At 43.4% G+C, this 12,181-nt stretch overlaps 1 protein-coding gene across 15 annotated transcripts in view; it reads right to left on the reverse strand.

The window, feature by feature from the left end:
* Window positions 1-5,105: 5,105 nt before the first annotated feature.
* Window positions 5,106-12,181, reverse strand: part of TCF4 (transcription factor 4) — a 391,888-nt gene continuing 384,812 nt past the window's right edge. For 7 of the 15 annotated variants that reach the window (XM_008054872.2, XM_008054871.2, XM_008054869.2 and 4 more), the window contains 3 exons: window positions 11,906-12,135; window positions 10,922-11,062; window positions 6,103-10,725 (listed from right to left, as the gene is read on the reverse strand). In XM_008054872.2, the coding sequence (XP_008053063.1) occupies window positions 10,926-11,062; window positions 11,906-12,135 (367 nt within the window). In that variant the 3' untranslated portion in view covers window positions 6,103-10,725; window positions 10,922-10,925. Of the gene's footprint in view, window positions 10,726-10,921; window positions 11,063-11,905; window positions 12,136-12,181 lie in introns of all 15 variants that reach the window. The other 8 variants (XM_021710813.1, XM_008054870.2, XM_021710814.1 and 5 more) reach the window with 2 other exon arrangements.

Here is a 12,181-nt window from a genome sequence, read left to right on the forward strand (position 1 = left end):
TCAAAAAAAAAAAAAAAAAAATCTCATCTTGGTCACTTACTGGAAGCGTGATCTTGGTAACCTGATCTAATATCTCTGAGCCTTGTGTTTCTCTGTAAACCTCACTGAATTGTTGTAAAAGCAAGTTGTTTATTAATTCGAGCATTCACTCATTCAGCAAAAAACTTGGGCCTGTTTTTACTGATTTCAGGATCAGGCCTCCAAGGGCTTGGGTTCCAATCTTATCCCGGTCTGTCATGGACAAAACAATCCCCTAAACTTCAATTTCTTCACTGGTGATATGGGAATAATCAGGATGTCCAGCTAGTAGAATGATGTGGGTTAAATGAAATAATGCACCAACTGAGTTTAGAAGAGAGAAAATGTTATCTTTTATGATTATTATACTGTAGAGACAGGGGTCTCGCTATGTTGTCCAGACTGGACTCAAATTCCTGGGCTCAAGGGGTTCTCCCACCTCAGGATCCCAAATAGCTGGGACTACAGGTCTGCATTACAATGCCTAGGTTATTGGTTATGATTTAGTCCATTGATATATATATATATATATTTTTTTTTTTTTATCCACATTACAATCTAAAATAAGTGCTCAGAAATTCCAGTGGTTCTCTTTCCATTAAGCTTGTCCGCACGTTTTATCTGTGCAAGCAATTTTAAGCTTCCTTTAGTCACAATTTTCCTCTCTTCTGGGTACTCAACACAGAGATTTTGCCATTGTGCCCCCCAGATGCGATTGCACTGGTTTCTTTTGTTTTGTTTTTAAGTTGATGGGATGACCTGAGACAGAATCCAGAGGATGGAAAAGATGTGCTTAAATTAAAGAGAAAGAGAAAGAAGCTCGGATGGGAGTGAAGAAGACTCAGGGTGGGGCAGGCTATGGGGTGCTGGGGTCCCGGTCAGAGAGAAGTCCCAGAAGCTGGCGTTACAGAGGAAGAATGTCACTAGGGACATCGGGAGTGTGGAGGTGGGCCTGCGCATCCACAGGAGGAGCCGTGTTCTGAAGGCAAAGAGATGTTAGATGCATCTTTTTTTTTTTGAGTCGGAGTCTCACTCTGTCGCCCAGACTGGAGTGCAGGGGCCGCTCCCGGCCACCGCAGCCTCGACCTGCCGGGCTCCGGCGAGCCTTCCGCCTCAGGCTTCCGAGTGGCCGGAACTACATAGCGCGCGCTACCACGCCCGGCTGATTTTTGGTGTATTGTAGAGGTGAGGTCTTGCCAAGTTGCCCAGGCGGGTCTTGAAACCGCGGGCTCAGGCCATCCACTCACCTCGGCCTCCCCAAGCGCGGGATGACAGGCTGAGCCACCGAGCCCGGCCCGCAGAACGTTCTCTGCTTACCACACTCTCCATCCACTCTTCACACACGCCTGGCTCAGAGGCCCACGCGCCTCCTCACCTAGAGTGCTCTCAGTTGCCGCCTCTCCACCCCCTCCAGCTGCTCCTTCCTTTCTGGAGACTTCCACTGTGAATCCTGGTCCTCCCTCACCCTGGCTGTCGCCCCCACGGCCTAGCTCCGCGTCCTTCTCACCACCAGTGGCCTCGCCACTTCTTGGGTTTCAGTCGCTCTCACACACGCCTTTGTATGGACTTCGGAGAGCAAAAGCGTCCTCTTGGTGACACAAGGGTGCGGTGCAAAGGACACGAGCCGTCCGGCAACGAGAGGCCCCTTTGGAGACCGTAAGCCGAGGGGACTGCGCAGACCCAGCCGAGCTCTCAGGGCCTCCCTGGCCTTCCCTGGAAAACACGAGCCGGCCTCGATTCTCCTTCAGATCCTCGGGGCATCCACGAGAGGACCAGACGCCTCCATCCCTCCCCGGCCTCGGGGCTCTGCACATGTGGGCCTCGAGTCCTCCTGAAGACCCAAAAGCCGGGCGCGGCTTCCAGGTGCTGTTGTTGGGGCGACAGGAAGGTGAAGGTGAGAAAAACGCACTATCGCCATGGAAGCCACCGTCACGGGCCTTCCTACGAGTCTACTCCTTGACTGCACTGACCCACTTCTCGAATGACCTCTTGACTTCCCCTTCCGCCTCCCCCACCTGCTGCATCCAGTCTCAGTTTTTGCTGTTTGGCTTTGACTTTCCTCTGCCGCGTTTTCATGGATTTTTTTTTTATAGGAGTTTCTAAACTTCCTTTCAGTTCCCATTTTCAACCTTATTCTGCATGATATAACCAGATGTGGGAATGTTTACACAAGAGACTGCTAACCAAACTCAAATTTTCCCTCTGGCCCACCCACTTATCTGCTCTGTCAAAAGATGCGTCAAGACCGGCTGGGTGGCTCAGCCTGGAATCCCGCGCCTTTGGGAGGCCGAGGTGGGTGGATTGCCTGAGCCCGCGGGTTCGAGACCCGCCTGGGCAGCGAGACCTCATCTCTATGATAAATAAATAAAAAAAAATCAGCCGGGCGTGGTAGCGCATGCCTGTAATTCCGGTTACTCGGAAGGCTGAGGCAGAAGGATCGCCGGAGCCCAGCAGGTCGAGGCTGCGGTGGCCGGGAGCGGCCACTGACTCCAGTCTGGGCGACGGAGTGAGACTCCGACTCAAAAAAAAAAAAAGATGTCTCATGCCCGAGGGTCACTTTGACAAGGCGCTTCCCTGTCTTCTCTGGAAGCACCCTACCTAGTCCCTCTCTCCACTACTCCCCAGCATGGCTTGCACCCACCTTCAGGAATTATTGTTGGTCATATAGATGACTCTGTTCTCTTCCAACTGGCCTTCAAGGTAGGGACACTTGCCTTTGAGCAGTGTGATTAACCGTTCAGGTTTTGGGTGCTGTGTGTCTTCTCCTTATAGCTTTGGTGCTTTCTATCAAAGAGTGATGGGTTTTGAGAGGACAATAAATGGAGGAATTGTAAAAGGCAAGCCCATTGACTTTCTGTTGTAGTTTAGTTAGCGGGGTGTGGATATGACGTGGTACCACCTGAGATGGTGGGCGGGTGCTGTGCAGACTTCAGCTGGTAGCACTCACAACCTAAGTGGGCCAAATCATGGCAATGGGAAAGTCTAGATTGGATCCTGGAACACAGTTATGAGTGAAAAATCTGGTGAAGTTCAAAGAAAGCACCAATGTTAATGCATTCATTTTGACAAACGTACAGTGGTGATGCAACATTTTACCTTTAGGGGAAGCTAGGGAAGAGAACGTGCGAATGTTACCTGTTATCTTTGCGACTGTCCTATGCATCTAAAATGATTCCAAAGGACAAAGTTTATTTTTTGAGAAAGTGGATGGATCAGAAGGAAAATTTGTGTTTGGCTAGCAGTCTCTTGGTGCATGAATATTCTCATATTTAGTCATACCACAATAATTTGTAGAATAAAGCTGAAAAATGAGAACTGCAGGAAGCTCAGAAACTCTCACTTAAAAATTGCATGAACAGGCAGCAAAAAAGGGACAGCAAAACAAATAAAACCCGGGACTGTATGCAGCTGGTGGAGAGGAATCACAGGATGGTGCAAGCCAAGTTGTCATTTAAGAGGTGGGTCAGTGCAGTCAGTGCGGTGACCCTGGGCTCCAAGTTCGGATTCCTGTTGCTTGTTTTAGCTCCCAAAATTTGAGAACATCACTTTGTCTTCATTTCCCATCCCTGAAAGGACCTCACCACTACTCACAAATAAAGATATGTAAAATTCCTTACAAAAATCAAGTTTTCCTCTTCTTCGGAATTTTGTCATGCCTTTGCTCAAGAACAAGAGTTCCCCACCCATGGGCTGGTTGCGGCAAAAAAACCTCAAGGCAGCAAGTCTGATTCCACACGAGCATTTTCACTTGCACTTGGCAAGTTTCGGCTTCCTCTTAGAACATTCATGCCAACGCTAAAGCCATTTGACTTCTAAATATAGTGTAACAGATGGGAACGAGGACCATACTCTTTTCTGTGTTACACAAAGGGTCTTTCTTTAAAAGCCAGACACCAGGCCGGTTCTGGTTAGGCTCAGCCATCTCAACCAACGCAGATGAGACTGGTTCTACTCCCTTTTCAAGCACTGAAGAGTTCATGGCCTGACACCAGATTTTCTTAAGTTGACCCATGAACAAGAATGCATTCTTAGACTCTTGAGATTTGTCAACCCCTTAAAAGCGAAATGTGCTCATATACATGTGCTTTTTCTGTGTAGTTTGTCTCATCATCAAAGCATCCACAACTCAAAACATGTAAGAAACACTGCTTTAGATACACACCCTTCCATGGCAAAAAGACTAAACCGTGAGATACCTGTTCTGTTGGGTGAAGAGCCATCATCTTAATGTCTAACACTTTAAACACAGACCCAGCTATGGGCTGCCTGGCTGATTTGTTTTGACCCCACGGCACCCAGCGCCTCTCCAGGGCGGCAGCTCAGTGCACACGTTTGTAACTAGCGCTGTCTCCCAGTTGTGCACTAAGCCTCCTTCCTGAAGACTTGTGGACTTGTCACCGGAGGGGGCTTTGTCCCTACCTTCTCGACTCAAACGATCTTTCAGGAACACCAAGATGCCTCTGGCTCTTCTTGCCCTTCTAGTCATTTCAAACCTGGCTGTGTTTCTTTGTGGCCATTTGAACGGGAAGGTTTTTGAAACAAGAACTCCACAAAAGGTCCCACGTGCAATTTAAGTGCATGACCCTGGGGGGTGGTTTGAAGTCAAGTACTCTAGTCCTTTGCTGTTCTTAACACCTCCCTTAAAGAGGCTTAAACATGAACTTTCCTAGGCTGTTTGTCAAGAGAAAGGTAGTCTAGAATTGAAGCTGAGAAGACAAATTTTACTTGGTTTTATATGAGCGGACCCAATTATAAGACTAAAAATAGTTTCCCACTTTTTATTTTTGGATGTTCTTCCCTTCTTCATTTCTAACATGATTAGAATTTTAACTTTTGGATATTTTGGTTTCTCCACCAACTTAACTTCCCTTTGAAAATGAACCAAAGTCTACATTTAATGTACCTTATCATGTAGCCCTTTACAGTAAAACAATGTTACTAGACTATATAAAAGTCATGGTAGGGTATAGGTTCATTGCTCCCTTTTTAGTAGTTATATGATCAAATATAATACTAAAAGACTAAATGCTTGTGGCTTTTATGTATATTTAGAACACACAATAAGAACAAAAGAACATCTCAAATCATTTAGAAGGTAAAGGGGGCGTTTATCAACCAAAATCTTCGGAAATTTCATAAAATTTAAATATCTGCAAACAGTCCAACCAAAAAGAAAAAAATTCTCAACATTTGGCAATGGAGGGCACTTCCCATGTGAACTGAACATTTTCCTTCAGGTAAACTAGTCAATAAACCCCTTTAGAAAGAATACAAGAGCAATATCGGAGCCATCCCAAAGACCACATACTCAATTAGAACACCGTTAGGAAGGGCTCATCTACCACGGGCTTGCCTTTACATTGTGAACATTACTTCACAGCACTACAGTGCAATGTCGAAACAGCCTCCAAGTTCCCCAAAGCAGATTGATGCCCATTCTACAAAAATATTAACTTCCAGTACATAACACTGAATAAAATTTTACTCTGTACATTTTTTTTTCCTCCCATAAGTGACACAAGTCAGTTTGTACAAGTTAGGAAAAAACATCTGGTTGTTTACATCTGGATGGACAGTCAACAGAGGCAACCAGAAGGGGTGGGTGGGTATGGTTAGAGAGAGTGTAAATACAGTGTCCATATTAACTGTGGTTGACAACATTCAGCTTTCAACAAAGGGATACAAAAGGAATCATCTTAGATCTTGACTGAAAAGATCTAGCTGAGAATGTTCTGCCAGACAGCCGACCAACTGATGCAAGTCAAGGCTGACTTGACTTAGCAACCTGCAGCATGACCGAACACACTGGTGCAGTCTGGAGCTCTTCACATGGCCCAGCTTCATATTCCTTCAATTAATCAGTTAGACAGTTTTTTGTTTCACATGCATCCCGTTCCATTTTCATTAAGGGCATCTCTTCCTTGATCGATCATGTGCTTTTTCAATTTGTTTTTGTGAGTTTTTGGGGGACATGTTTTGTTAAGCTGTCAATACCCCCAACACTTGGAAAATGAAATATAGATGTTTTCCTTACAGAAGAGAATTGTAACTATATGGACAATGCAAAATGAAATGAAACAAGTGTCAGAAACAGTTTATAAAAATGGCACATTTATTGCTACAGAACGGTCATGTACATGACTTCATCGAATAACTACAGATGGGAAACAGGTAATGGCCTAGACCAAGCTGGGTTTGTTTTTGTCTTGAAGGAACTCCAGCACACAACCTGTTTGGACACTTCTACAAATCAGAAATACACCAAAAACATGAAAAAATCGAGGCACTCAGCCACACATTGAAAACAAGGTGTAACTGTTCATCTTTTTTTTTTAATGTTTTCCCTTTTTTTCTTTTTTTAACAATTTTTTAAAGATTTTTTTTTAATGCTGCAGCTATGTGTACAGTCGCAAAAAATTTCCCCGCTGCGACCTACAACTAAAAACAGAAACCAAAAAAAACAAAAACAAAAACAAAAAAACAAACAAAAAAAGCTACCATACAGTTTCATCTTGGTAACACATGGTAAAATAACATCTTTTAAATAGTAAAATAAAGTAACAAACTTTTACTCATAATGATTCCAAAAATCTACAAAGAAGAAATATTCAGAATCTTGACAATTTTTTTTGTAATATTCATGGTATAAAAGGATTGCTCCTGCGAAAAATAAGCCAAATATATTTTTTATTTTTAAATTTAGTTTTTTTTTCCTACTAGGGTGTACTACAGTCTATTTTATAGCAAAAAGAGCACTAGACAAACAAAGCTTTATAACAAAAAGCCAGGCACTGATACATGGTAAATCTCTGCTTTTTTTTTTTTCTTATCTTCACTTAATTGCATCACAAGTAACAAGAATGAAAAAGGCCACAGTTCATATATTGTCACCATTACATATGTCTATAATACTTGAAATGAGTATGGCAAAACCAGCACTGCACAAAGATGAGTCCACTTCAAGTCCCATGAGAAAGAGCGTGTCTCTAAAGAAAAACAAACAAAACCAACGCAAAATAAAAAGAGAGGCCGCATGGCCCTGGTGCCCCATTGTGTTGGAATTCATCATATTCCATCTTGACTTTTTTGCTTCCAGTCAGCCAGCAGACTAAATTTTTGTGCTTGTTTATGCTGAAATTGTTCCATTCCTGACTCAAGTTCACTTTTGGACACAGATCATATTCTGCCTGTAGGATGCAAAGGTGAAAATCCTCTTAACCCCAAGTCTTGGTTCAACTCCCTCCCCACTCCCCAACCCCTCATCAAAACCAAGATCACAAATTTAAAAAAAAAAAATCAAGAAATAGGAAAAAGTGAAAAATAAAAAAGAATCGGAAGACTGAATCAGAACCAGTTGCACCACTGGGTGGACTGACAGTTGTATAAACATTAGTGTTCCTTGCAGCTACACAGAAGACAAATGGTAAAAATTTCTAGATGAACGGACCTAATCTGCATATTCATAAATTACTTGAATGTGGAGGTGGATCAACTGTTCCAAGTTGCTTTTAAAGTCCAAGTTTCTTAAAGAGATCCCCAGTCTAAGTATTAGCTACCCACCTACCTACCTAGTGTAGCATGGACCCTTATGACATTTTTGTATAGCACTTTCATCCTGTCTTCTGTTAAGTTTCATTTGAAAATCCAGTGCAGGATACCAATATCTTACCTGGGTTTGATAATTACAAAACAACAACAAGAAAAAACACACTAAAAGGCCACATTCCCTTTTTTCTTTTTTTAATGGGGATACAACCCAATGAATACGGATAGGTGCAGATCATGTTTCTCCACCGAGCAAAATGTAGCAAGCAGCTTTTGGTGGCTGTCAGAAAGCTTTTTGCTTACTTCCAAAGGGAATTCAACAATAGAGGTATTACATTACTGAGTAATGAATACATCAAAGCTGGTGAACAATAAATTGCAGCTTTTACTCTGCTGGAGTGAGAACAAAATATAAAGCACCAATTTAAAAAAGAATCAAATGACTACAATTTAATTTTTTGCTTTGTTTACAGATTTGAAAAACTTTAATTCAGCTCTATAAAGCACCTTTATGATAACACGTATCAAAAGTGCCATTCTGAAAATGTACATCGATGCAGGGAGTTTCCAGTTCCCTAAAGAGTAAACACCGTATTTCCTTCTATACATTTTATCCTGAATGTGATCAGAGTATACCTGCTTCCGATATAATATCATTCCTAGGGATACCCGCCTTGGTAGACTATACAAAATGAGTGCAGAATGTACCACTACAAGGAAATCCTTAACAACTGAGGGAACAAGCACACATGGTTCTCATTGTTCAGGGAGGAGGGGAGAGTATACATTATTGTCTTTCATGCCCTTCTCTGAGCCCCTTTGTTCATACGTGTCACAGGAAAGCCCCAAAATAACTCGTCGTGAAGTTTGATTTCTGCTATTCGCCTAAGGTTTTAATCCACCTCCACATTTTAGGAACTTATCAACAAATCAAAGTATTTTAGTTTTATCGCTACTGAACATATTTACAGTTTTCAACACACACACAGCTAATCAAAATGTTTATGGGTTTGTAAAAGATGACCACGTGGTAACTATCTTATTTGTTCTTACATTTTCAGAAATGAACATAAAATTCAGATTCTTGTAGCTCACTATTTCATTTAAATGAGATTTTTTTTAAACCACACAGTTTAAAAAAACGAAAACTGATACAATGTATTAAAACACATAATAACAAGAGTCTACATGTAAAAATATAACTTTTACATACACAATTTCAAAATAATGATACGTTTGCCATTTGTTGCATAAAATTTACAAATGTATTTCATTACTATGTAACTGGCAAAACAGGAGAACAGATGGAACATTTAGACCATTTCAATGGATTTATGGCATTTACTCAGTGCTGATAGGTGGAAAAACTACTTGAACAGGGATTTTTTTTCTTAATACATGCCAAGATTGTGTGGCTGTAAAAATAGAAACGAGTTAGAGACAAAAGGATGCTGACAAATACTTAACTAGGAGCACTATTTGTTTACTGCACTATACACCAAAGTCAATCATTATAAAGATTCACGATGGAAGTTGGTTCGATTGTGCCCAGACGTCAAAGCTAGCTATCTGATGAGTCGCTGTGCCATAGCTTGATCTATGTTTCTATCAAATATGGTAAGTATAAACTTCATTCATACTGGCCAGAAAAATACTGCACTACCCCTCCTCAAAAAAGTGCAACTTAATGCTTTAGGACTTATAAGGCTTGTTATAATGCTGCATGATGATTGAATATTGGCATTTTTCAGACGAGGAGGCAGTTTAAGTCATCTACATTTTAGTAAACCCATTTTGAAAAAAAAAAATCAAGAAAGCAACAAAATCAATCAGCTCTGTCACACTACTTGCGATTTTCTCATTTGACGGTTTTTGAACTTTGTTTTTTTTGTTTTTGTTTTTTTCCAAAAATCTGACCATGTATTCAGAAACGCCTCACTGCACACTACTTCGGCTACACAGGTAGGTAACACTTTAATTGTTTTGTTAAATCACAGCCACTTTGATTATGTTATGTTTCCGATGATATAAACATTGGAAGGCACAGTGGTAACATTGTAGCATTCTAACCTTGTACCTCTGAAAATCCCAGAATAGGGTCACAAATGCAACATTACATTCAGACAAACTCCTTTTGCCATGTCTTGGTAATGCTGCTTGTAATATCTACACATGATGTGACTTTTAAGTCCTGTGTTCCCAAAAGACTGGAGAAACAACTTTCTACTTATTTATGAATGAGAAGCAACATCGGGTCAGCATTTCATCCTGCACCACCCCTCCGGAAGCAGAGTTGGCACTACAGGTTACGATAACAAACCGGGGGGGAAGGGACAGAAATAAGACCAAAGGAAAAAAAAAAGAAAAGAAAAGAAAAAAAGAAAAAAAAATCCATATTTACAGTAAAATCTTTCTTTTAAAAAAGTTAATCAGTACTATTTTTTTACAGGAGAAAAAAGTCTGAAACAAATGAACAAAAGCTTACCATAGTCACTAAATTTTTAATATATATTTATATATATATTTATATATATATTTGTCATAGGTCTATAAGATCCATCTGTTCCTCCTACCCTAAGGAATGGCTAATGTCATCACTTCGTTGTCATCAGGACGTTTGCTGGTTTTGTTACTAGGGCAGCTGAGCTTCCCCTATTCAAGATCCAGTAATTAGAAACACTAAGCTGACTTGAATACCAACAAAAACGTTCATGTAGTTTTCTTCAGAAGTACACTTTTTCATTATTGCAAGTTTACAATTTTTAAATTAAATATTTTTTTTTCAGACTTACAAATTAATTATATTTTTTTTTTCCAAAAGAAGTTTAGGCACAAATGCATTGTTCCACAGCGTGGAAAGATTGCCGTTCAGTCTCTGGGCTGCGTCTCAGCCTGTACATACTGCTTTGCACATTCTGAATGATATGTTAAAGAAGGTCGTCCCTCCAGTTGCACTTTTTTCTTTCCTTTTTTTTTGTTTGTTTTTCGGGTTTTTGATCGTTGGGAATGCTGAAACCTCTTGCGTCTGCGATTCGTAACTACTCAGACTTGTCTTATATTACAAAAAAGGGGGTTAAGGAGAAGTGTTTATGTGGGTTTAAGATAATACAGCTGTTAAGGAAGTGGTCTCTTGTTTGAATGAAGCAATGTGGCAACTTGGACCTGAGAACGGAAAAAGAGAGAAAAAGTAATCAATACATGTATAACAGAGCAAGAGTGCGGGCGTGTGTGTGTTTTAACTCTTTTTCGAAGACAGAAAGATGTCTGTTAATTCGGGCAAAAATGGACTTGCGCAAAGGCTGGCACACGGGCGAGAGTCCCGAGCGAATGGTTTTGGAAACAGCTGAAACAAACTTGCCCTTTCACATCTGTCCCATGTGATTCGAGGCGTCTCCCATTCCGGGGTGCGGGCCGGCCAGTGAGAGCGGGGGAGGCTCCGAGGACACCTTCTCCTCCTCCCTTCTTTTCAGACACGCAGCTTTCGGATTCAGGTTCCTTTCTGCGGGGCGTGAAAGAACAGGGCGCTGAGTCAGGCCAGGGCTCTGATGGCGCAGAAACCACGACTCCTCGGCCAGCGCGCGCCCCTTCCTCCCTCTCTACAGAACAGCAGGAGCGGGCTGCCCGCAAGTGTGTCCTGTGGCGGCTCATCTGGTCAGTCTCCAGTGGAAGACTGAGCCGTGTGGGGAAGGTGGGTGGCCGCTGGACATGTCCCAAGGGCTGGGGAAGCAGTCTTGGCTCCCGTGACCGAAGCACCCGCGCGAAGTCACTTCAGTTACGAGAATCCTGTCACTTAATTACAGGAGAAGGGACGCTGCCTGACAGGTGGAGACACAGCCCACGGTGGGCACGCTTGTGGGGAATGATGCTTAAAACTCTACGCGGCCATCAAGGACAAACAGATGGACTTCACGGCCACTTGGACGGATTCGGGGTCTATCCTGCTCAGCGACCTATCCCAGGAACAAAGAACAGAGTACCGCATGTTGTCACTCACGAGCAGATGCTGAACACTGACCATCATACTCCAAGAAAGGGACTGGCGGGAGCGGGATACTGGCAGGGTGGGTGGGGTGGGGGCGGGGAGTAGGGAGCACAACATCCGTGAGGGCTGCCCGATCCCAAGACAGGCAAAGCTGGGCCGAAGGGAGGCCTACACTCTACCTGCGCGACGGCCTGCACACCTCACCCCAAAGGGCACCCCGCATCTTGAGCGGAGAAAGCCGACGCACACACCCGCCAACAGCAAAGCTCCTCTCGGCCGGCGTCCCTTCACCCCCGCCTGCCCCTCACCCCCGCCTGCCGCCGCTACCCAGGCTCTCGGGGGAGGAGGCGGCGCCCTGACCTCGCACTTGCTGCTCCAGGCTGAGGATCACGGCCACGGCCTGGTGCAGGATCAGGAGCTTGGTCTGGGGCTTGTCGCTCTTCAGGTGCAGCTGCACCATGCGGCCGAGCTCCTTGAACGCCTCGTTGATGTCGCGGACCCGCAGGCGCTCGCGGGCGTTGTTGGCCATCCTCCGCTCCTTCTCGCGCTCGGCCTTCTGCTCCGGCGTCAGGTCCTCGTCGTCGTTATTGCTGCGGGACAAAGGGGAGGCGACATTTCCTAATGGTGTGAGGGCAG

Source organism: Carlito syrichta, unplaced genomic scaffold (assembly GCF_000164805.1).
Source record: "Carlito syrichta isolate Samal-C Ts95f unplaced genomic scaffold, Tarsius_syrichta-2.0.1 Scaffold301567, whole genome shotgun sequence".
Taxonomy (NCBI): domain Eukaryota; kingdom Metazoa; phylum Chordata; class Mammalia; order Primates; family Tarsiidae; genus Carlito; species Carlito syrichta.